At 47.5% G+C, this 27,014-nt stretch overlaps 1 protein-coding gene across 1 annotated transcript in view; it reads right to left on the reverse strand.

Annotated features, from left to right (window-relative positions):
- LOC147120803 (protein EFR3 homolog B-like) overlaps positions 1 to 27,014 on the reverse strand; it is a 133,037-nt gene that overhangs the window by 22,513 nt on the left and 83,510 nt on the right. The window contains exon 10 of the mRNA XM_085977130.1: positions 7,265 to 7,376. Coding sequence (XP_085833256.1) covers positions 7,265 to 7,376 — 112 coding nt within the window. The remainder of the gene's footprint in view (positions 1 to 7,264; positions 7,377 to 27,014) is intronic.

The following is a 27,014-nucleotide window of genomic DNA, read 5'->3' on the forward strand; positions in this document are numbered from 1 at the left end:
TTGGAGATATTACATCCAATTCCCTCGTCCAGATCATTAATATATATTGTGAACAGCTGGGGTCCTAGGAACGATCCTTGCGGTACCCCACTAGTCACTGCCTGCCACTCGGAAAACGACCCGTTTATTCCAACTCTTTGCTTTCTGTCCGCCAACCAGTTCTCTATCCAAGTCAATACCTTGCCCCCAATCCCATGTGCCTTAATTTTGCATGCTAATCTCTTATGTGGGACCTTATCGAAAGCCTTCTGAAAGTCCAAATACACCACATTCACTGGTTCTCCCTTATCTATTTTACCAGTTACATCCTCAAGTATCCCATATGCCTTTTTAACCACCTTATCTACCTGTCCTGCTGCCTTCAGGGATCTATGTACATACACACCAAGGTCCCTCTGATCCCTCTGTCTTTCCTAGGATCCTACCATTCATTGTGTATTCCCTTGCCTTGTTAGTCCTCCCAAAATGCATCACCTCACACTTTTCAGGGTTAAATTCCATTTGCCACTGTTCTGCCCATCTGACCAACCCGTCTATATCGTCCTGTAGCCTGAGGCTTCCCTCCTTGCTATTTACCACTCCACCAATTTTCGTGTCATCTGTGAACCTACTGATCATACCTCCTACATTCATATCTAAATCATTAATGTACACTACAAACAGCAAAGGGCCCAGCACCGATCCCTGCGGTACACCACTGGACACAGACTTCCAGTCACAAAAACAACCTTTGACCATCACCCTCTGCCTCCTGCCACTAAGCCAATTTGGATCCAATGTGCCAAATTGCCCTGGACCCCATGGGCTCTTACCTTCTTGACCAGTCTCCCGTGCGGGACTTTGTCAAAAGCCTTACTGAAGTCCATGTAGACTACATCAACTGCATTACCCTCATCCACACACCCAGTCACCCTGTCGAAAAATTCAATCAAATTGGTTAGACAGGATCTCCCCCTGACTATCCTTGATTAATCCTTGCCTCTCCAATGGAGACTAATTCTGTCCCTCAGAATTTTTTCCAATAATTTCTCTATTACTGATGTTAGGCTCACTGGCCTGTAATTCCCTGGTTTATCCCTGCTACCCTTCTTGAATAATGGTACTACATTAGCTGTCCTCCAGTCCTCTGGCACCTCCCCTGTGGCCAGAGAGGTTCTGAAAATTTGTGTCAGAGCCCCTGCAATCTCCTCCCTTGCCTCACACAGCAGCCTGGGATACATCTCGTCTGGACCTGGGGATTTATCAACTTTTAAGCCCGCTAAAACCACGAGTACCTCCTCCCTCTCAATACTAATTTGTTCAAGCCTCATTAGAGGAACCTGCTAAGATATCATCCCTCCTTACAGCAGTAATTGACTCCTTGATTAATATTGCAACACCCCCTCCTCTTTTACACCCCCCTGTGTCTCGCCTGAAGATTCTATACACCGGAATATTGAGCTGCCAGTCCTGCCCCTCCCTTAACCATGTCTCTGTGATAGCAACAATATCATACTCCCATGTGTTCATCAACACCTTCAATTCATCTGCCTTACTCGCAAGACTCCTTGCATTAAAATAAATGCCATCCAGCCTTGCCATACTCCCTTGTGCTGTTACATATTTGCTCTGCCTTCCAGGCTGACTTGTTTTTTCCTCTATATTTGGCTGTGCATCACCCCCTACTATAGCTCCACTCCGTATCTCATCTCCCTGCCAAGTTAGTTTAAACCCCCCCCAACAGTTCTAGCAAACCTCCTCGCAAGGATGTTGGTCCCGTTCCGGTTCAGGTGCAACCCGTCCAACTTGTACAGGTCCCATCTTCCCCAGAAGCAGACCCAGTGATTTGTGCACAGCAAGCTCCCCGCCAACAGCACTGTGGTAATGACCAGTTAATTTTTTTCAGTGATGTTGGTTGAGGGATAAATATTGGCCAGGACACCGGGGAGAACTCCTCTGCTCTTCTTCAAAATACTGCCATGTGATCTATTACATCCACCTGAGAGGACAGACGGGGGCTCGGTTTAACGTCTCATCCGAAAGGTCCAACAGTGCAGCACTCCCTCAGTACTGCCCCTCCGACAGTGCAGCGCTTCCTCAGTACTGCCCCTCCGACAGTGCAGCGCTCCCTCAGTACTGCCCCTCCGACAGTGCAGCGCTCCTTCAGTACTGCCCCTCCGACAGTGCAGCACTCCCTCAGTACTGCCCCTCCGACAGTGCAGCACTCCCTCAGTACTGCCCCTCCGACAGTGCAGCACTCCCTCAGTACTGCCCCTCCGACAGTGCAGCACTCCCTCAGTACTGCCCCTCCGACAGTGCAGCGCTTCCTCAGTACTGCCCCTCCAAAGTGCAGCACTCCCTCAGTACTGCCCCTCCAACAGTGCAGCACTCCCTCAGTACTGCCCCTCCGACAGTGCAGCACTCCCTCAGTACTGCCCCCCGACAGTGCAGCGCTCCCTCAGTACTGCCCCTCCAACAGTGCAGCGCTCCCTCAGTACTGCCCCTCCGACAGTGCAGCACTCCCTCAGTTCTGCTCCTCCAATCAATGGCAGATAAGCCCGGTCCCATCACACTGTCAATCACACAGAATTAAACCCCGCCCCATCACACTGCCAATCAGAGTAAACCCCGCCCCATCACACTGTCAATCACAGAGATAAACCCCGCCCCATCACACTGTCAATCACAGAGATAAACCCCGCCCCATCACACTGTCAATCACAGAGATAAACCCCGCCCCATCACACTGTCAATCACAGATAAACCCCGCCCCATCGCACTGTCAATCACAGATAAACGCCGCCCCATCGCACTGTCAATCACAGAGATAAACCCCGCCACATCACACTGTCAATCACTGAGATAAACCTCGCCCCATCACACTGTCAATCAGAGATAAACCCTGCCCCACACTGTCAATCACAGAGATAAACTCTGCCCCATCAGACTGTCAATCAGAGATAAACCCCGCCCCATCACACTGTCAATCAGAGACAGACCCCGCCCCATCACACTGTCAATCAGAGATAAACCCCGCCCCATCACACTGTCAATCAGAGATAAACCCCGCCCCATTACACTGTCAATCACAGAGATAAACCCTGCCACATCACACTGTCAATCACAGTGATAAACCCCGCCCCATCACACTGTCAATCACAGTGATAAACCCCGCCCCATCACACTGTCAATCACAGAGATAAACCCTGCCCCATCACACTGTCAATCACAGAGATAAACCCCGCCCCATCACACTGTCAATCACAGAGATAAACCCCGCCCCATCACCCTGATTTTAACTGAGTCGCCCGGCGGCGAGTCAGTGAAGCGTAAAACTGGACGGGGTAAAGCGGGTACCCAGCCTGAACCCTCCCCGCTCCCGCCGGCCGGCCCACACTGGGACTTCATTTTGAGTGGCGACACTGGGATTGTGTCACTGCCACCGCTGCTGTGGTCAGTTCCTTTCTTTTTTTCGAGAAATGCTGTGCAGGAATAGTTCAGCCCAGGATGGAGTAGCTCTTAGATTGCTCTTAAATATATTCAGGTAATGTGGGCAGAAACTGCCACAATAACCTCACAGACACAGCACCAACCTACATTGAAAGCCTCACACCCTCCGAGTCCGCACCAACTCTGCCCACCTCAGTCTACCCTACATGGCTGGTGTCACCAAATAATGTACGGATATTATAGCAAGTAATTACTACCAGTGCCACGTGCTAGTAAGAGTACAGAGAACAGGATAGTTAGGCTAAATACGTGGCTTGAGCAGTGGTGTAAGAGGGAGGGTTTTAAATTTTTGAGGCATTGGAACCAGTTTTGTGGTAGGTGTGACCTATACAAAAGGGACGGTCTACACCTGTGCAGAGATGGAACTGATGTTCTCGGGGTAATTTTTGATAAAGCAGTTCGGGAGCATTTAAACTAGTATGGCAGGGGGCTAGAAACCTATGTAGTGAAATAGAGGAAAGTGAAAGGCAGACAGAAATAAATGGTAAAAGGGTGAGGAACAAAAAACAAAGGGCCAAACTAATTCATAAAAAATGTGAGCATAAAAAAAGCCTGAGGGTTTTATACCTTAATGCGAGAAGCATCAGGAACAAGGTAGATGAATTAGCTGTGGAAATAGAGGTTAATAATTATGATCTAATTGGGATTACGGAAACATGGTTGCAGGGTGAGCAGGGCTGGGAGCTTAACATACAGGGGTATTCAGTATTTAGGAAGGATCGACAAAAAAGAAAGGGAGGAGGGGTAGCATTGCTAGTAAAAGAGGGGATAAATGCAATTGAAAGGAAGGATATTAACTCAGTTAATACAGAATCTATATGGGTGGAGCTAAGAAATAGCGAGGGGCGAAAAACATTAATAGGAGTGGTATATAGGCCTCCAAATAGTAAAATAGAGGTTAGGGAGGGCATCACGAGGGAAATTAGAGAAGCGTGCAATAAGAGCACAGCTGTCATCATAGGTGACTTTAACTTACATATAGATTGGACTAGCCTAATCAGTAAAAATAATGAGGAGGAGGAATTCCTTGAGTGTTTAAGGGATGGTTATCTGGATCAATATGTCGAGGAACCAACTCGGGAACAGGCTATATTGGACTGGGTACTGTGCAATGAGAAGGGACTAATCAGTAATCTTGTTGTACGGGGACCCTTGGGTCAGAGCGATCATAACATGATCGATTTCTCACTCGAAATGGAGAGCGAAGAAATTGACTCAGAGACTAAGGTCCTGAATTTAAACAAGGGGAATTATGATGCCATGAGACGGGAACTGAGTAGGTCTGATTGGACAACGTTCCTGAGAGGACTGGAGGTAGATAAACAATGGCAAACATTTAAAGATAGAATGACAAAATTGCAAAAATTGTTTATACCAATCTGGCATAAAAGGAAATCTAAAAAGGTGACTCAACCGTGGATAACAGGGGAAATTAGAGACAGCATAAAATCCAAAGATAGGGCGTATAAAATAGCCAAAAAAAGCGCCAGAGCGGAAGATTGGGAACAGTTTAAGATAGAGCAACGGAAGGCAAAGGGCATGATCAAGAGGGGCAAAATAGCTTACGAAAACAAGCTGGCGGAAAATATAAAAACTAACTCCAAAAGCTTTTATAAATATATCAAAAGGAAAAGACTGGTGAAAACCAAAGTTGGTCCATTGCAGTCAGATACGGGGGAATATATAATGGGAAATAAGGAAATGGCAGATCAACTAAATGCATACTTTGGGTCAGTCTTTACGAAGGAAGACACAAAAAACCTCCCTGGGATATCGGGAAAAATAGGGACATTGGCAAAGGAGGAACTGACGCAAATCAATATCTCTAAGGATATGGTGTTAAGGAAGCTAAAGGGATTGAAGGTGGACAAATCCCCAGGGCCTGATAACATGCATCCTAGGGTACTGAAGGAGGTGGCCCTAGAGATAGCGGATGCACTAAGGATGATTTTTCAGAATTCATTAGACTCGGGAACAGTGCCGATGGATTGGAGGGTAGCTAACGTTACCCCACTATTCAAAAAGGGGGGTAGGGAAAAAGCAGGTAATTACAGACCTGTAAGCCTTACATCAGTTGTGGGCAAAATGCTGGAGTCCATCATTAAGGATGAAATAGCGGAGCACTTAGCAAATGGGGACAGGATAGGACAGAGTCAACATGGATTTACAAAGGGTAAATCGTGCTTGACTAATCTATTGGAATTTTTTGAGGGAGTAACTGGTAGAATAGATGGGGGAGAGCCAGTAGATGTGGTGTACCTGGACTTCCAAAAGGCCTTCGATAAGGTCCCACATAAAAGATTAGCATGGAAAATTGAGGCTCATGGGATAAAGGGGAAAGTTTTGGCGTGGATAGGGAACTGGCTGTCAGATAGAAAACAGAGAGTTGGAATAAACGGCTCATTTTCTGAATGGCAGGCAGTAACAAGTGGGGTACCACAGGGATCTGTCCTGGGCCCCCAGCTGTTCACAATTTACATTAATGACCTGGATCAGGGAGTCGGATGCAGCATTTCCAAATTTGCAGACGACACTAAACTAGGAGGTGGGGTGGGCTCAGAGGAAGAGACCAGGAAGCTCCAGAGCGATTTGGACAGACTGGGCGATTGGGCGGATAAATGGCAGATGCACTATAATGTGGACAAGTGCGAAGTTATCCACCTTGGGTGCAGGAACGGGAGGGCAAATTATTATTTAAATGGCAATAGATTGGGAGAGGGGGAAGTACAGAGAGACCTGGGTGTTCTTGTACACCAGTCACTGAAGGCGAGCATGCAGGTGCAACAGGCGGTCAAGAAGGCAAACGGTATGCTGGCCTTCATAGCAAAAGGGTTAGAATACAGGAACAGGGATACCTTGCTGCAGCTGTACAGGGCACTGGTGAGACCACACCTCGAGTACTGTGTACAGTTTTGGTCGCCTCATCTGAGGAAGGATGTTCTTGCCATGGAGGGGGTGCAGCGGCGATTCACCAGGCTGATACCAGGAATGGCGGGAATGACCTATGAGGAGAGACTATGTAGTTTAGGGATGTACACACTGGAGTTTAGAAGATTGAGAGGGGACCTCATAGAAGTGTATAAAATTCTGACAGGTCTAGACAGACTGGATGCAGAAGGAATGTTTCCCTTGGCGGGTGAGAACAGAACTAGAGGACATAATTTAAGGATAAGGGCTAAACCATTTAGGACAGAGATGAGGGGGAATTTCTTCACTCAGAGAGTGGTGAACCTGTGGAACTCATTGCCACAGAGGGCAGTGTACGCCAGCTCATTAAATATATTTAAGAGGGAATTAGATATATTTCTACGGGCAAAAGGGGTTAAGGGTTACGGAGAGAAGGCGGGGACGGGATACTGAATTAAAGGATCAGCCATGATCTCATTAAATGGCGGAGCAGGCACGAAGGGCCGAATGGCCTACTCCTGCTCCTATCTTCTATGTATCTATGTATGTAATATGGACTCCAACAAGTCACTTCTCAAAAGTATGAACAGCAGGGCAGACAGCTCGCTGTGTCCCTCCCCCTCCCACAGCTCCACCCATTCAGCACCAGCTGCCTCCCACTGCCAGGCCAGGTCCGCTCCACACACTAACCATCTTGACCCTTTTCCAAAGCCTCAGATTCAGAAACTAACCAAACACCTAGAAAAGCAGGTATGGTCCAGCTAGTGAGTTAGTGGATGGAGAGATTTGCTCACTCTGGAGAGCATGCTTTGATGGGGAGAGGAGGGTGTAACCAAAAGCGACACAGTGCAGCAGTAGATTTGCTCACCCTGCTTTTCCGACGTCTAAAGCCTGATGAACTGCAGGAAGCGGAACTTTTCCCATGATAAACAACATGACCTCTGACCTCTGATAGGCAGGTAAAGTGTTGGCAAAAGCGCCTAAAGGAAAAGGAGAAAATTCAAGTAAAAGGAATTGAGGAACAGTCACAGCATCAACAATCTCAGTGAACAGACAACAATCCCAATGAACAGTCAATAAACCCAGTGAACAGACAACAATCCCAGTGAACAGACAACATTCCCAGTGAACAGACAACATTCCCAGTGAACAGACAACAATCCCAATGAACAGTCAATAAACCCAATGAACAGACAACAATCCCAGTGAACAGCCAACAATCCCAATGAACAGTCAATAAACCCAGTGAACAGCCAACAATCCCAGTGAACAGACAACAATTCCAGTGAACAGACAACAATCCCAGTGAACAGACAACAATCCCAGTGAAGTCTGCAATCCCAGTGAACAGTCAGCAATCCCAGTGAACAGTCAGCAATCCCAGTGAACAGACAACAATCCCAGTGAACAGTCAACAATCCCAGTGAACAGACAACAATCCCAGTGAACAGACAACAATCCCAGTGAACAGACAACAATCCCAGTGAACAGACAACAATCCCAGTGAACAGTCAGCAATCCCAGTGAACAGTCAGCAATCCCAGTGAACAGTCAACAATCCCAGTGAACAGACAACAATCCCAGTGAACAGTCAGCTATCCCAGTGAACAGTCAGCAATCCCAGTGAACATTCAGCAATCCCAGTGAACAGTCAGCAATCCCAGTGAAGTCCGCAATCCCAGTGAACAGTCAGCAATCCCAGTGAACAGTCAACAATCCCAGTGAACAGTCAGCAATCCCAGTGAACAGTCAGCAATCCCAGTGAACAGTCAGCAATCCCAGTGAACAGTCAACAATCCCAGTGAACAGGCAACAATCCCAGTGAACAGTCAGCTATCCCAGTGAACAGTCAGCAATCCCAGTGAACATTCAGCAATCCCAGTGAACAGTCAGCAATCCCAGTGAAGTCAACAATCCCAGTGAACAGTCAACAATCCCAGTGAACAGTCCACAATCCCAGTGAACAGTCAACAATCCCAGTGAACAGTCAACAATCCCAGTGAACAGACAACAATCCCAGTGAACAGTCAGCTATCCCAGTGAACAGTCAACAATCCCAGTGAACAGTCAACAATCCCAGTGAACAGTCAACAATCCCAGTGAACAGTCAACAATCCCAGTCAACAGCCCGCAATCCCAGTGAACAGTCAGCAATCCCAGTGTACAGTCAGCAATCCCAGTGAACAGTCAACAATCCCAGTGAACAGTCAACAATCGCAGTGAACAGTCAACAATCCCAGTGAACAGTCAACAATCCCAGTGAACAGTCAACAATCCCAGTGAACAGTCAACAATCCCAGTGAACAGTCAACAATCCCAGTGAACAGTCAACAATCCCAGTGAACAGTCAACAATCCCAGTGAACATTCAGCAATCCCAGTGAACAGTCAACAATCCCAGTGAACAGTCAACAATCCCAGTGAACAGTCAACAATCCCAGTGAACAGACAATCCCAGTGAACAGTCAGCAATCCCAGTGAACAGTCAACAATCCCAGTGAACAGTCAACAATCCCAGTGAACAGTCAACAATCCCAGTGAATATTCAGCAATCCCAGTGAACAGTCAACAATCCCAGTGAATATTCAGCAATCCCAGTCAACAGTCAACAATCCCAGAGAACATTCAACAATGCCAGTGAACATTCAGCAATCCCAGTGAACAGTCAGCAATCCCAGTGAACAGTGAACATTCCCAGTGAACAGTCCGCAATCCCACTGAAGTCAGCAATCCCAGTGAACAGTCAACAATCGCAGTGAACAGTCAACAATCCCAATGAACAGACAACAATCCCAGTAAACAGTCAGCAATCCCAGTGAACAGTCAGCAATCGCAGTGAACAGTCAACAATCCCAGTGAACAGTCAACATTCCCAGTGAACAGTCAGCAATCCCAGTGAACAGTCAACAATCCCAGTGACCAGTCAACAATCTCAGTGAACAGTCAGCTATCCCAGTGAACAGTCAACAATCCCAGTGAACAGACAACAATCCCAGTGAACAGACAACAATCCCAGTGAACAGACAACAATCCCAGTGAACAGACAACAATCCCAGTGAACAGACAACAATCCCAGTGAACAGACAACAATCCCAGTGAACAGACAACAATCCCAGTGAACAGTCAGCAATCCCAGTGAACAGTCAACAATCCCAGTGAACAGTCAACAATCCCAGTGTACAGACGACAATCCCAGTGAACAGTCAACAATCCCAGTGAACAGACAACAATACCAGTGAACAGACAACAATCCCAGTGAACAGACAACAATCCCAGTGAGCAGACAACAATCCCAGTGAACAGACAACAATCCCAGTGAACAGACAACAATCCCAGTGAACATACAACAATCCCAGTGAACAGTCAGCAATCCCAGTGAACAGACAACAATCCCAGTGAACAGACAACAATCCCAGTGAACAGACAACAATCCCAGTGAACAGACAACAATCCCAGTGAACAGTCAACAATCCCAGCGAACAGTCAACAATCCCAGCGAACAGTCAACAATCCCAGTGAACAGTCAACAATCCCAGTGTACAGACAAAACTCCCAGTGAACAGTCAGCAATCCCAGTGAACAGACAACAATCCCAGTGAACAGACAACAATCCCAGTGAACAATCAGCAATCCCAGTGAACAATCAGCAATCCCAGTGTACAGAGAACAATCCCAGTGAACAGTCAACAATCCCAGTGTACAGACAAAACTCCCAGTGAACAGTCAGCAATCCCAGTGAACAGTCAGCAATCCCAGTGAACAGTCAGCAATCCCAGTGAACAGACAACAATCCCAGTGAACAGTCAGCAATCCCATTGAACAATCCCAGTGAACAGTCAACAATCCCAGTGAACAGTCAGCAATCCCAGTGAACAATCCCAGTAAACAGTCAACAATACCAGTGAACAGTCAGCAATCCCAGTGAACAGACAACAATCCCAGTGAATAGTCAGCAATCCCAGTGAGCAGTCAACAATCCCAGTGAACAGACAACAATCCCAGTGAACAGTCAACAATCCCAGTGAACAGTCAGCAGTCCCAGTGAACAGTCAGCAATCCCAGTGAACAGTCAGCAATTCCAGTGAACAGACAGCAATCCCAGTGAACAGTCAGCAATCCCAGTGAGCAGAGAACAATCCCAGTGAACAGTCAACAATTCCAGTGTGGAGAGAAAAATCCCAGTGAACAGACAACAATCCCAGTGAACAGTCAACAATCCCAGTGAAAAGACAACAATCCCAGTGATCAGTCAGCAATCCCAGTGAACAGTCAGCAATCCCAGTGAACAGTCAGCAATCCCAGTGAACAGTCAGCAATCCCAGTGAACAGTCAGCAATCCAAGTGAACAGTCAGCAATCTCAGTGAAAAGTCAGCAATCCCAGTGAACAGACAACAACCCCAGTGAACAGTCAGCAATCCCAGTGAACAGTCAACAATCCCAGTGAACAGTCAGCAATCCCAGTGAACAGTCAGCAATCCCAGTGAACAGTCAGCAATCCCAGTGAACAGTCAGCAATCCCAGTGAACAGTCAGCAATCCCAGTGAACAGTCAGCAATCCCAGTGAACAGTCAGCAATCCCAGTGAAGAGTCAGCAATCCCAGTGAACAGACTACAACCCCAGTGAACAGTCAGCAATCCCAGTGAACAGTCAGCAAGCCCAGTGAACAGTCAACAATCCCAGTGAACATTCAGCAATCCCAGTGAACAGACAACAATCCCAGTGAACAGTCAACAATCCCAGTGAACAGTCAGCAATCCCAGTGAACAAACAACAATCCCAGTGAAGTCAGCAATCCCAGTGAACAGTCAGCATTCCCAGTGAACAGTCCGCAATCCCAGTGAACAGTCAGCAATCCCAGTGAACAGTCAACAATCCCAGTGAACAGTCAGCAATCCCAGTGAACAGACAACAATCCCAGTGAACAGTCAGCAATCCCAGTGAACAGTCAGCAATCCCAGTGAACAGTCAGCAATCCCAGTGAACAGTCAGCAATCCCAGTGAACAGACAACAATCCCAGTGAACAGTCAGCAATCCCAGTGAACAGTCAACAATCCCAATGAACAGACAACAATCCCAGTGAACAGTCAACAATCCCAGTGAACAGACAACAATCCCAGTGAACAGACAACAATCCCAGTAAACAGTCAACAATCCCAGTGAACAGTCAACAATCCCAGTGAACAGTCAACATTCCCAGTGAACAGTCAGCAATCCCAGTGAACAGTCAGCAATCCCAGTGAACAGTCAACAATCCCAGTGAACAGTCAACAATCCCAGTGAACAGTCAACAATCCCAGTGAACAGTCAGCTATCCCAGTGAACAGTCAACAATCCCAGTGAACAGACAAAAATCCCAGTGAACAGACAACAATCCCAGTGAACAGTCAGCTATCCCAGTGAACAGTCAACAATCCCAGTGAACAGTCAGCAATCCCAGTGAACAGACAACAATCCCAGTGAACAGACAACAATCCCAGTGAACAGTCAACAATCCCAGTGAACAATCAGCAATCCCAGTGTACAGAGAACAATCCCAGTGAACAGTCAACAATCCCAGTGTACAGACAAAACTCCCAGTGAACAGTCAGCAATCCCAGTGAACAGTCAGTAATCCCAGTGAACAGTCAGCAATCCCAGTGAACAGACAACAATCCCAGTGAACAGTCAGCAATCCCAGTGAACAATCCCAGTGAACAGTCAACAATCCCAGTGAACAATCCCAGTAAACAGTCAACAATCCCAGTGAACAGTCAGCAATCCCAGTGAACAGACAACAATCCCAGTGAATAGTCAGCAATCCCAGTGAACAGTCAACAATCCCAGTGAAAACACAACAATCCCAGTGAACAGTCAACAATCCCAGTGAACAGTCAGCAATCCCAGTGAACAGTCAGCAATTCCAGTGAACAGACAGCAATCCCAGTGAACAGTCAGCAATCCCAGTGAGCAGAGAACAATCCCAGTGAACAGTCAACAATCCCAGTGAACAGTCAACAATTCCAGTGTAGAGAGAACAATCCCAGTGAACAGACAACAATCCCAGTGAACAGTCAACAATCCCAGTGAAAAGACAACAATCCCAGTGAACAGTCAGCAATCCCAGTGAACAGTCAGCAATCCCAGTGAACAGACAACAACCCCAGTGAACAGTCAGCAATCCCAGTGAACAGTCAGCAATCCCAGTGAACAGTCAGCAATCCCAGTGAACAGTCAGCAATCCCAGTGAACAGACAACAACCCCAGTGAACAGTCAGCTATCCCAGTGAACAGTCAGCAATCCCAGTGAACAGTCAGCAATCCCAGTGAAGAGTCAGCAATCCCAGTGAAGAGTCAGCAATCCCAGTGAAGAGTCAGGAATCCCAATGAACAGTCAATAATCCCAGTGAATAGTCAGCAATCCCAGTGAACAGACAACAACCCCAGTGAACAGTCAGCAATCCCAGTGAACAGTCAGCAATCCCAGTGAACAGTCAGCAATCCCAGTGAACAGTCAGCAATCCCAGTGAACAGTCAGCAATCCCAGTGAACAGACAACAATCCCAGTGAACAGTCAGCAATCCCAGTGAACAGACAACAATCCCAGTGAACAGTCAGCAATCCCAGTGAACAGTCAACAATTCCAATGAACAGACAACAATCCCAGTGAACAGTCAACAATCCCAGTGAACAGACAACAATCCCAGTGAACAGACAACAATCCCAGTAAACAGTGAACAATCCCAGTGAACAGTCAGCAATCCCAGTGAACAGTCAACAATCCCAGTGAACAGTCAACATTCCCAGTGAACAGTCAGCAATCCCAGTGAACAGTCAGCAATCCCAGTGAACAGTCAACAATCCCAGTGAACAGTCAACAATCCCAGTGAACAGTCAACAATCCCAGTGAACAGTCAGCTATCCCAGTGAACAGTCAACAATCCCAGTGAACAGACAAAAATCCCAGTGAACAGACAACAATCCCAGTGAACAGTCAGCTATCCCAGTGAACAGTCAACAATCCCAGTGAACAGTCAGCAATCCCAGTGAACAGACAACAATCCCAGTGAACAGACAACAATCCCAGTGAACAGTCAACAATCCCAGTGAACAATCAGCAATCCCAGTGTACAGAGAACAATCCCAGTGAACAGTCAACAATCCCAGTGTGCAGACAAAACTCCCAGTGAACAGTCAGCAATCGCAGTGAACAGTCAGTAATCCCAGTGAACAGTCAGCAATCCCAGTGAACAGACAACAATCCCAGTGAACAGTCAGCAATCCCAGTGAACAATCCCAGTGAACAGTCAGCAATCCCAGTGAACAATCCCAGTAAACAGTCAACAATCCCAGTGAACAGTCAGCAATCCCAGTGAACAGACAACAATCCCAGTGAATAGTCAGCAATCCCAGTGAACAGTCAACAATCCCAGTGAAAACACAACAATCCCAGTGAACAGTCAACAATCCCAGTGAACAGTCAGCAATCCCAGTGAACAGTCAGCAATTCCAGTGAACAGACAGCAATCCCAGTGAACAGTCAGCAATCCCAGTGAGCAGAGAACAATCCCAGTGAACAGTCAACAATCCCAGTGAACAGTCAACAATTCCAGTGTAGAGAGAACAATCCCAGTGAACAGACAACAATCCCAGTGAACAGTCAACAATCCCAGTGAAAAGACAACAATCCCAGTGAACAGTCAGCAATCCCAGTGAACAGACAACAACCCCAGTGAACAGTCAGCAATCCCAGTGAACAGTCAGCAATCCCAGTGAACAGTCAGCAATCCCAGTGAACAGTCAGCAATCCCAGTGAACAGACAACAACCCCAGTGAACAGTCAGCTATCCCAGTGAACAGTCAGAAATCCCAGTGAACAGTCAGCAATCCCAGTGAAGAGTCAGCAATCCCAGTGAAGAGTCAGGAATCCCAATGAACAGCCAGTAATCCCAGTGAACAGTCAGCAATCCCAGTGAACAGACAACAACCCCAGTGAACAGTCAGCAATCCCAGTGAACAGTCAGCAATCCCAGTGAACAGTCAGCAATCCCAGTGAACAGTCAACAATCCCAGTGAACAGACAACAACCCCAGTGAACAGTCAGCAATCCCAGTGAACAGTCAGCAATCCCAGTGAACAGTCAGCAATCCCAGTGAACAGACAACAATCCCAGTGAACAGACAACAATCCCAGTGAACAGTCAGCTATCCCCGTGAACGGTCAGCAATCCCAGTGAACATTCAGCAATCCCAGTGAACAGTCAGCAATCCCAGTGAACAGTCAGCAATCCCAGTGAAGAGTCAGCAATCCCAGTGAAGAGTCAGCAATCCCAGTGAAGAGTCAGGAATCCCAATGAACAGTCAGTAATCCCAGTGAACAGTCAGCAATCCCAGTGAACAGACAACAACCCCAGTGAACAGTCAGCAATCCCAGTGAACAGTCAGCAATCCCAGTGAACAGTCAGCAATCCCAGTGAACAGTCAGCAATCCCAGTGAACAGTCAACAATCCCAGTGAACAGTCCACAATCCCAGTGAACAGTCAACAATCCCAGTGAACAGACAACAACCCCAGTGAACAGTCAGCAATCCCAGTGAACAGTCAGCAATCCCAGTGAACAGTCAGCAATCCCAGTGAACAGACAACAATCCCAGTGAACAGTCAGCTATCCCCGTGAACGGTCAGCAATCCCAGTGAACATTCAGCAATCCCAGTGAACAGTCAGCAATCCCAGTGAAGTCCGCAATCCCAGTGAACAGTCAGCAATCCCAGTGAACAGTCAACAATCCCAGTGAACAGTCCGCAATCCCAGGGAACAGTCAGCAATCCCAGTGAACAGTCAGCAATCCCAGTGAACAGTCAGCAATCCCAGTGAACAGTCAACAATCCCAGTGAACAGACAACAATCCCAGTGAACAGTCAGCTATCCCAGTGAACAGTCAGCAATCCCAGTGAACATTCAGCAATCCCAGTGAACAGTCAGCAATCCCAGTGAAGTCAACAATCCCAGTGAACAGTCAACAATCCCAGTGAACAGTCAACAATCCCAGTGAACAGTCCGCAATCCCAGTGAACAGTCAACAATCCCAGTGAACAGTGAACAATCCCAGTGAACAGACAACAATCCCAGTGAACAGTCAACAATCCCAGTGAACAGTCAACAATCCCAGTGAACAGTCAACAATCCCAGTGAACAGTCAACAATCCCAGTGAACAGTCAACAATCCCAGTGAACAGCCCGCAATCCCAGTGAACAGTCAACAATCCCAGTGAACAGTCAACAATCCCAGTGAACAGTCAACATTCCCAGTGAACAGTCAACAATCCCAGTGAACAGTCAACAATCCCAGTGAACAGTCAACAATCCCAGTGAACAGTCAACAATCCCAATGAACAGACAACAATCCCAGTGAACAGTCAACAATCCCAGTAAACAGTCAACAATCCCAGGCGGTACTGGACCTAATTCTGGGGAATGTAGCCGGGCAAGTGGTGGAAGTGTCAGTAGGAGAGCATTTTGGCGACAGTGACCATAATTCGGTGAGTTTTAAGGTGGTCATCGAAAAAGACAAAGGCGGCCCGGAAATAAGGGTTCTAAATTGGGGGAAGGCCGATTTTAATATGATAAGGCAGGATCTGGCCAAAGTGGACTGGGAGCAGCTACTTATAGGAAAATCCACATCAAAACAGTGGGAGACTTTCAGAAGGGAAATAGAGAGAGTACAACGCCAACATGTTCCTGTAAAGGTCAAGGGTGGGACCAACAAGCAAAGGGAACCTTGGATGACAAGGGATATACAAAAATGCATTAGAAATAAAAGGGGGGCTTTTGGCAGTTACAAAAGACTAAAGACAGAAGAAGCCCTAGAGGAGTATAAAAAGTGCAGGGGCATAATTAAAAAAGAAATTAGGAGGGCGAGGAGGGGCCATGAAATAACACTGGCGAGCAAAATAAAGGAAAATCCTAAGATGTTTTATAAGTATATTAAGGGCAAGAGGATAACCAGGGAAAGGGTAGGGCCCATTAGGGACCAAAGTGGCAATCTGTGTGTAGAGCCAGAGGATGTAGGCGGGGTTTTAAATGAATTTTTTGCATCTGTGTTCACTATGGAGAAAGACGATGCAGACATAGAAATCGGGCAAGGGGACTGTGACATACTTGAACATATTAGCATCGAGAGGGAGGAGGTGCTAGCGGTTTTAGCGGGCCAAAAAGTGGATAAATCCCCAGGCCCGGACGAGATGCATCCCAGGCTGCTGTGGGAGGCAAGGGAGGAGATTGCAGGGGCTCTGACACTAATTTTCAGAACCTCTCTGGCCACAGGGGATGTACCAGAGGACTGGAGAACAGCTAACGTAGTACCATTATTCAAGAAGGGTAGCAGGGATAAACCAGGGAATTACAGGCCAGTGAGTCTAACATCTGTGGTGGGGAAATTATTGGAAAAAATTCTGAGGGACAAAATTAATCTCCACTTGGAGAGGCAAGGATTAATCGGGGATAGTCAGCATGGCTTTGTCAAGGGTAAATCATGTCTAACAAATCTGATCGAATTTTTCGAGGGGGTGACTAGTGGGGTGGATGAGGGAAATGCTGTGGATGTGGTTTACATGGACTTCAGTAAAGCGTTTGACAAAGTCCCGCATAGGAGACTGGTCAAGAAGGTAAGAGCCCATGGGATCCAGGGTGCCTTGGCGCGTTGGATCCTAAACTGGCTGAGTGGCAGGAGGCAGAGGGTGATGGTCGAAGTTGCTTTTGTGACTGGAAGCCTGTGTCCAGTGGGGTACCTCAGGGATCGGTGCTGGGTCCCTTATTGTTTGTGATCTACATAAATGATTTGGATGAGAATGTAAAAGGTATGATCAGTAAGTTCGCAGATGACACGAAAATTGGTGGGGTGGTAAATTGCGAGGAGGAAAGCCTCCGGCTACAGGACGATATAAACGGCTTCGTCAGATGGGCGGAAAAGTGGCAAATGGAATTTAACCCTGAAAAGTGCGAGGTGATGCTTTTTGGACGGACAAATAAGGCAAGGGAATACACAATGAGTGGTAGGACCCTAGGAAGTACAGAGGGTCAGAGGGACCTTGGTGTACATGTACATAGATCCCTGAAGGCAGCGGAGCAGGTAGATAAGGTGGTTAAAAAGGCAGATGGGTTACTTGCCTTCATTAGCCGAGGCATAGAATATAAGAGCAGGGAGGTTATGATGGAGCTGTACAAAACGCTGGTGAGGCCACAGCTGGAGTACTGTGTGCAGTTCTGGTCGCCTCACTATAGGAAGGATGTGATTGCTTTGGAGAGGGTGCAGAGAAGATTCACCAGGATGTTACCTGGGATGGAGCGCCTCAGCTATGAAGAGAGGCTGGACAGGCTGGAGTTGTTTTCCTTGGAGCAGAGAAGGCTGAGGGGGGACCTGATTGAGGTGTACAAAATAATGAGGGGCATAGATAGGGTAGATAAAGGGGAACTTTTCCCCTTAGTGGGGGGGGCAATAACAAGGGGGCATAGATTCAGGGTAAGGGGCAGGAGATTTAGAGGGGATTTGAGGAGGAACTTTTTCACCCAGAGGGTGGTTGGAATGTGGAACTCAATGCCTGAAAGGGTGGTGGAGGCAGGAACCCTCACAACATTCAAGAAGCATTTGGATGAGCACTTGAAATGCCATTGCATACAAGGCTATGGACCAAATGCTGGAAAATGGGATTAGACTGGACAGGGATGGATGGGCGGCGCAGACACGATGGGCCGAAGGGCCTCTTTCTGTGCTGTAAAACTCTATGACTCTATGAACAGTCAGCAATCCCAGTGAACAGTCAACAATCCCAGTGAACAGTCAACATTCCCAGTGAACAGTCAGCAATCCCAGTGAGCAGTCAACAATCCCAGTGAACAGTCAACAATCCCAGTGAACAGTCAACAATCCCAGTGAACAGTCAGCTATCCCAGTGAACAGTCAACAATCCCAGTGAACAGACAAAAATCCCAGTGAACAGACAACAATCCCAGTGAACAGACAACAATCCCAGTGAACAGTCAGCTATCCCAGTGAACAGTCAACAATCCCAGTGAACAGACAACAATGCCAGTGAACAGACAACAATCCCAGTGAACAGACAACAATCCCAGTGAACAGTCAGCAATCCCAGTGAACAGTCAACAATCCCAGTGAACAGTCAACAATCCCAGTGTACAGACGACAATCCCAGTGAACAGTCAACAATCCCAGTGAACAGACAACAATCCCAGTGAACAGACAACAATCCCAGTGAACAGACAACAATCCCAGTGAACAGACAACAATCCCAGTGAACAGACAACAATCCCAGTGAACAGACAACAATCCCAGTGAACAGTCAGCAATCCCAGTGAACAGACAACAATCCCAGTGAACAGACAACAATCCCAGTGAACAGACAACAATCCCAGTGAACAGACAACAATCCCAGTGAACAGACAACAATCCCAGTGAACAGTCAACAATCCCAGCGAACAGTCAACAATCCCAGCGAACAGTCAACAATCCCAGTGAACAGTCAACAATCCCAGTGTACAGACAAAACTCCCAGTGAACAGTCAGCAATCCCAGTGAACAGACAACAATCCCAGTGAACAGACAACAATCCCAGTGAACAGTCAACAATCCCAGTGAACAATCAGCAATCCCAGTGAACAATCAGCAATCCCAGTGTACAGAGAACAATCCCAGTGAACAGTCAACAATCCCAGTGAACAGACAAAACTCCCAGTGAACAGTCAGCAATCCCAGTGAACAGTCAGCAATCCCAGTGAACAGTCAGCAATCCCAGTGAACAGACAACAATCCCAGTGAACAGTCAGCAATCCCAGTGAACAATCCCAGTGAACAGTCAACAATCCCAGTGAACAGTCAGCAATCCCAGTGAACAATCCCAGTAAACAGTCAAGAATCCCAGTGAACAGTCAGCAATCCCAGTGAACAGACAACAATCCCAGTGAATAGTCAGCAATCCCAGTGAACAGTCAACAATCCCAGTGAACAGACAACAATCCCAGTGAACAGTCAACAATCCCAGTGAACGGTCAGCAATCCCAGTGAACAGTCAACAATCCCAGTGAACAGTCAACAATCCCAGTGAACAGTCAGCAATCCCAGTGAACAGTCAGCAATTCCAGTGAACAGACAGCAATCCCAGTGAACAGTCAGCAATCCCAGTGAGCAGAGAACAATCCCAGTGAACAGTCAACAATCCCAGTGAACAGTCAACAATTCCAGTGTAGAGAGAACAATCCCAGTGAACAGACAACAATCCCAGTGAACAGTCAACAATCCCAGTGAAAAGATGACAATCCCAGTGAACAGTCAGCAATCCCAGTGAACAGTCAGCAATCCCAGTGAACAGTCAACAATCCCAGTGAACAGTCAGCAATCCAAGTGAACAGTCAGCAATCCCAGTGAACAGTCAGCAATCCCAGTGAACAGTCAGCAATCCCAGTGAACAGTCAGCAATCCCAGTGAACAGTCAACAATCCCAGTGAACAGTCAGCAATCCCAGTGAAGAGTCAGCAATCCCAATGAACAGTCAGCAATCCCAGTGAACAGTCAGCAATCCCAGTGAACAGACAACAACCCCAGTGAACAGTCAGCAATCCCAGTGAACAGTCAGCAATCCCAGTGAACAGTCAGCAATCCCAGTGAACAGTCAGCAATCCCAGTGAACAGTCAGCAATCCCAGTGAACAGTCAGCAATCCCAGTGAACTGTCAGCAATCCCAGTGAAGAGTCAGCAATCCCAATGAACAGTAAGTAATCCCAGTGAACAGTCAACAATCCCAGTGAACAGTCAACAATCCCAGTGAACAGACAACAATCCCAGTCAACAGTCAGCAATCCCAGTGAGCAGAGAACAATCCCAGTGAACAGTCAACAATCCCAGTGAACAGTCAACAATCCCAGTGTACAGAGAACAATCCCAGTGAACAGTCAACAATCCCTGTGAACAGTCAGCAATCCCAGTGAACAAACAACAATCCCAGTGAACAGTCAACAATCCCAGTGAACAGTCAGCAATCCCAGAGAACAGACAACAATCCCAGTGAACAGTCAACAATCCCAGTGAACAATCCCAGTGAACAGACAACAATCCCAGTGAACAGTCAACAATCCCAGTGAACAGTCAACAATCCCAGTGAACAGTCAACAATCCCAGTGAACAGTCAACAATCCCAGTGAACAGTCAACAATCCCAGTGAACAGTCAGCAATCCCAGTGAACAGACAACAGTCCCAGTGAACAGTCAGCAATCCCAGTGAACAGTCAGCAATCCCAGTGAACAGTCAGCAATCCCAGTGAACAGTCTGAAATCCCAGTGAACAGTCAACAATCCCAGTGAACGGTCAACAATCCCAGTGTACAGTCAACAATCCCAGTGAACATTCAACAATCCCAGTGTGTAATGTATGTACCTTTAAGGGGGAGAACTACTTTTTACAGCTCCTGTATCCTGTAGTACCGGCAGTGACCACACCTGTACATGAACCCTGAGTAGTGATCTGTACATTCAGTTGCAGTTTGAACCCTCATTCAGTAAACACCTGTTGATCGTTCCCTGCAGTCTTTGATTATTGAAGGACACAACATTAAGATACACGGATCTAACATTGGCAACGACGGAGATTCGAACCTACCTGCAACTCTGCATCACCTCCCAGGGATTCGCTCCTGGAGAACAGTGGAAGGAAGTCGAGTCCAGAAAAACGGGCGTCGACCACGGGCAACCACCCAGTCATCCAGCGGAGATTGGAGCATCGCAGGGAAGGCTGTCGAGAGCCAGGCTTGGCTATCCAGTCACAGTGGTCCAGCGAAACGGGCTGGCAACAGGTACTGCGCAGACCCTTCCTGGACAGCGGTGGCTAGAGCCGACCGAGCGGCACAGAGAAAGGCCGAGGAGCTTCGACGGGGGAGAGAGAGAGGGCAGAGCGCACAGGGCGCAGCCGGTGTTCAGGACGGAGCGGCGTCAACGGGGAGAGAGACGAGAGAGAGCAGAGCGCAGCCGGTGTTCAAAGGCCGAGCAGTGTCAACGGGAGAGAGAGGCGCGCAGGAAAACGCGAGGCGCTGCCATTGCCACGAGGACCACCGAGAGCGGCATTGGCAGCAGCGCGGGAGACGCCATTTTAAGCCGCAGCGGGGAAGAAAGGGAAGCGCGGGAGACGTCATTTTAAGCCGCAGCGGGGAAGAAAGGAAAGCGCAGGAGACGCCATTTTAAGCCAGTCGAACCACACCCAAAAATGCCAAAGAGTGGCAGTATCACAGCGTTCGACAATGAAGTCGAAGATTGGACGACATATGTCGAACGCATAGAAGTATACTGCAAGGCGAATGAAGTGCCAGATGACAAGCGCTGGTATTGTTGAATTCAATGGGTGCAAAAACGTATGGCTTACTACGAAACCTAGTAACCCCAGAGAAGCCAGTAGAAAAGGATTTTGAAAACATAGTGTCAATCCTACAGGACCACTTAAACCCCACACCGCTGCTGATAGCAGAAAGATTTAAGTTTCACAAAAGGAACCAGCATAAAGATGAAAGTAATGCTGAGTATTTAACGGAACTGCGCAAGCTATCGAAACACTGCCAGTTTGGAACGGGACTAGCAGATACTTTAAGGGACAAGTTTGTGTGTGGGCTTCAAAGTGAAGGAACCCAGAAACGGCTTCTATCAGAAAAGGATCTTACGCTGGATAAGGCTTTCAGCATTGCAGTATCACACGAAGCAGCCGCACGGGGCGCTGCAGAGATACAATGGAGACCGCAAGAATATGGCACAAATGAAATGTCATACGGAACAGTGAAGTGCTATCGCTGTGGCAGAACAACACACGACCATAATGATTGCTGGTTCAAGGACAAAGTGTGCAGACAGTGTGGAAAAGTAGGACACATAGCAAGAGTCTGCAGGTCGGGAAAGAAAACCAGCAGCAAGAAATCTCCACAGGAGAAGTACAAGAAGGTACATAAGGTGACGGAGAGTAGTTCAGACGAACAGAAGAGTGATACAGACTCCGGAAGCAAGGAGCTGGGTTGTCTGAAAGTACATAATGTGATCAAAACGGAGGATCACCAAACTATCTGGGTCACGCTCAAGATAGCAGGAGTCCAAGTGAAAATGGAATTGGACACAGGATCAGCCCTAACAGTCATAAACCAAAGGGACTACAAGCGGCAAACCAAAGGGACTACAAGCGGCTATTCTCACATATACCCTTGAGAGATACAAAGATTGTCTTGAAGACGTACACGGGGCAAAAAGTCTACCCCAAAGGAAAAATAAGGGTGAACGTTATATATAACGGCAAGGAAACACCAAAAATGGACCTATATGTATTGCCAGATGGAGGACCACCACTACTAGGACGTGAATGGATCCGGAAGATACAGCTAGATTGGCATTCCATACAAGCACTGACTGTAGATGCCAAAAAGGATGACGACGTCACACCTGGACGACTGTCAAAAATGCTAACTGACGCACAAGAATTCCAGCAGGGACTCGGAACACTAAAAGGCATAACAGCGACGATCAAAATAGAGGAAAATGCAAGCCCAAAGTTTTTTAAGGCCTTATGCGATCCGCCCAGCAGTCGAAGCAGAGCTGGAAGGTTTGGAATGTTCAGGAGTACTGTCCAAAGTGGACTGGAGCGAGTGGGCTACACCCATCGTTCCTGTAATGAAGAGGTCGTTGAGTAATACGCCTGGGGAACCAAAGAAGGTTCACATCTGTGGGGACTTTAAGGTGACAGTGAACCCAGTCCTTCACACTGTACAGTATCCGCTTCCACGGATTGAAGATATTTTCGCCTCGCTATCTGGAGGGAAACGCTTCACTAAGATTGATCTGGCCCAGGCGTACCTGCAAATGGAGGTAGAAGAAGCCTCGAAACAGTACCTCACGATCAACACTCATAAAGGTCTCTACCAATACAACCGGCTGGTGTTCGGGGTAGCATCAGCTCCGGCTATTTGGCAACGGGCAATGGAACAAGTCCTGCAAGGGATTCCAGGAACCCAGTGTTATTTGGACGACATCCTGGTCACGGGCAAAAATGACAGTGATCACCTCGCCAACCTGGAGCAGGTGCTCACTAGATTGAAGGAATATGGGCTCCGAGCTAATCGCCACAAATGCGAGTTTTTCCAGAAGCAGATCTCGTATTGTGGCCACGTTATTGATAAAGAGGGGTTACATAAGTCCCCTGAAAAGATTGAGGCAGTAGTCAAGGCTCCAGCACCGGAAAATGTGTCAGAACTGAGGTCGTTCCTCGGGCTGGTGAACTACTACCATAAGTTCTTGCCGAATTTGTCTACCGTACTACACCCACTGAACACCCTACTGCAAACGGGGGTACCATGGAAGTGGAGTGACGAATGTAAACGAGCTTTCCAGTAGAGCAAAGCATTGATCACATCAAAAGAGGTGTTGGCTCATTTCAACCCAGCACTACCAATTCGGTTGGCGTGTGATGCATCACCCTATGGCATTGGAGCGGTGCTGTCGCACAAATTCCCGGACGGCTCAGAGAGGCCAGTAGCCTTTGCGTCTCGGTCACTAACCTCAGCCGAGCGTAACTACGCCCAGATTGACAGGGAGGCCCTCAGCCTAGTATGGGGAGTGAAAAAGTTCAATCACAATCTGCACGGGCAGAAGTTCACCTTGCTGACTGACCACCAACCACTTGTCTCCATCTTTAATCCAAAGAAGGGCGTTCCGGTGATGACTGCGCAACGGCTACAAAGATGGTCCCTTTTTCTAGGGGCGCACCAATATGAAATCGAGTATAAGGGCACGAAACAGCATGGAAACGCTGATGGGCTATCCCGCCTGCCACTGCCTACTGCGGAGGAAGCACCAGCAGTGGATCCTGTCGAAATATTTCATTCGACTATAATTGAATGCTTGCCAGTAACTAACGCTGGTATAGAGGAGACCTGAAATGACCCGACACTGTCTCGGGTATATGATTTGACGGTGAAGGGATGGCCAGCACATGGCAACCCACTGTTGCCAGTATTCTCATCCAGAAGAGAGCAGCTGTCAGTATGCCAGGGGATCTTGATATGTGGATCCCGAGTGGGAATTCCACCCAAGTTAAGGGAGAGAGTGCTCAATGAGCTTCACGAAGGTCATCTGGGAGGGGTGAAAATGAAAAGCCTTGCTAGGGCTTATGTGTGGTGGCCGGGGATCGATCAGCAAATCGAGGACCTGACAAAGAGCTGCTCAGGATGCCAGAAGGTCCAAAATGCACCACCACATGCCCCTCTACACCCATGGGAGTGGCCCTCATCTCCATGGCAACGGGTGCATATTGATTTTGCTGGTCCATTCATGGACTCAATGTTTTTAATAGCCGTGGATGCGCACTCGAAATGGCCTGAGGTGATCAAAATGTCCTCCACCACCACGGAGAAAACTATTGCAGTCCTACGGACCATTTTTGCCAGGAACGGCTTGCCAGAGCAGATATGCTCTGATAACGGACCACAGTTTGTGTCCGAAGAGTTTCGAAGGTTTATGAAAAGGAATGGGGTAAGGCATTACACATCCGCCCCGTATCATCCAGCCACAAATGGATTGGCTGAGAGGTTCGTACAAACCTTTAAAAAAGCAGTAAAGGCCATGTGCGATGACGACATTCCACTGCAGCATAAAGTGGACAATTTCCTGTTAGCCTACAGAAATGCGACACATGCAGTCACCAACCAGGCCCCGGCCATGATGTTCTTTAACCGAAGGTTGAGATCTCGTCTGGATTTGCACAGACCAAATGTACGAAGAGATGTTGAGAGTAAGCAATTCCAGCACATCAATGAGAAGCCGACAAGGAGCTTCAATGTAGGGCAACCAGTCTTGGCCCGCGACTACCGAACAGAGAAATGGCAACCAGGAACGATATGCACACGGCAGGGGCCACTAATGTACACAGTGGATGTTGGGGAGAACATTGTGAGACGCCATGCTGACCAGATCCTAGAGTCACAGGAACGAGTCAACCCCATGTCTCGGCCATACGTACCTGGTGAGGAACCCGACACACAGGTCGCATCTACCTCAGAAACAATAGCATTGGAAGCTGATGAATCAACTGACGACAGGGTGTTAGAATCACCTCCGCACCAAGAGCGAGACACTCGGGAAAGGCGTTATCCAGAAAGAATCAGGAAGCCTCCCCAAAGACTGAATTTATCAATAGACTATTTTCAGTTAATGTTGCATGTTAAAAGTGTTAATTGTAATTAGTTGATATTTAATTGTTAAATGAGTGTTATGGTACTGTTAATCTAAAAGGGGAGGAATTGTAATGTATGTACCTTTAAGGGGGAGAACTACTTTTTACAGCTCCTGTATCCTGTAGTACCGGCAGGGACCACACCTGTACATAAACCCTGAGTAGTGATCTGTACAGTCAGTTGCAGTTTGAACCCACATTCAGTAAACACCTGTTGATCGTTCCCTGCAGTCTTTGTCTGATTATTGAAGGACACAACATTAAGATACACGGATCTAACACAGTGTACAGTCAACAATCCCAGTGAACAGTCAACAATCCCAGTGAACAGTCAACAATCCCAGTGAACAGTCAGCAATCCCAGTGAACAGTCAGCAATCCCAGTGAACAGTCAGCAATCCCAGTGAACAGTCAACAATCCCAGTGAACAGTCAACAATCCCAGTGAACAGACAACAATCCCAGTGAACAGTCAACAATCCCAGTGAACAGTCAACAATCCCAGTGAACAGTCAGCAATCCCAGTGAACAGTCAACAATCCCAGTGAACAGTCAACAATCCCAGTGAACAGACAACAATCCCAGTGAACAGTCAACAATCCCAGTGAAAGGTCAACAATCCCAGTGAACAGACAACAATCCCAGTGAACAGTCAACAATCCCAGTGAACAGTCAACAATCCCAGTGAACAGTCAACAATCCCAGTGAACAGTCAACAATCCCAGTGAACAGACAACAATCTCAGTGAACAGACAACAATCCCAGTGAACAGTCAACAATCCCAGTGTACAGTCAGCAATCCCAGTAAACAGTCAACATTCCCAGTGAACAGTCAACAATCCCAGTGAACAGTCAACAATCCCAGTGAACATTCAGCAATCCCAGTGAACAGTCAGCAATCCCAGTGAACAGTCAACAATCCCAGTGAACAGTCAACAATCCCAGTGAACAGTCAACAATCCCAGTGAACAGTCAGCAATCCCAGTGAACAGTCAACAATCCCAGTGAACAGACAACAATCCCAGTGAACAGTCAGCAATCCCAGTGAACAGTCAGCAATCCCAGTGAACAGTCAGCAATCCCAGTGAACAGTCAACAATCCCAGTGAACAGTCAGCAATCCCAGTGAACAGACAACAATCCCAGTGAACAGTCAGCAATCCCAGTGAACAGTCAGCAATCCCAGTGAACAGTCAGCAATCCCAGTGAACAGTCTGAAATCCCAGTGAACAGTCAGCAATCCCAGTGAACAGTCAACAATCCCAGTGTACAGTCAACAATCCCAGTGAACATTCAACAATCCCAGTGTGTAATGTATGTACCTTTAAGGGGGAGAACTACTTTTTACAGCTCCTGTATCCTGTAGTACCGGCAGTGACC

Source organism: Somniosus microcephalus, chromosome 3 (genome assembly GCF_052327205.1).
Source record: "Somniosus microcephalus isolate GS21.2 chromosome 3, FLI_Smic_1.0, whole genome shotgun sequence".
Classification (NCBI taxonomy): domain Eukaryota; kingdom Metazoa; phylum Chordata; class Chondrichthyes; order Squaliformes; family Somniosidae; genus Somniosus; species Somniosus microcephalus.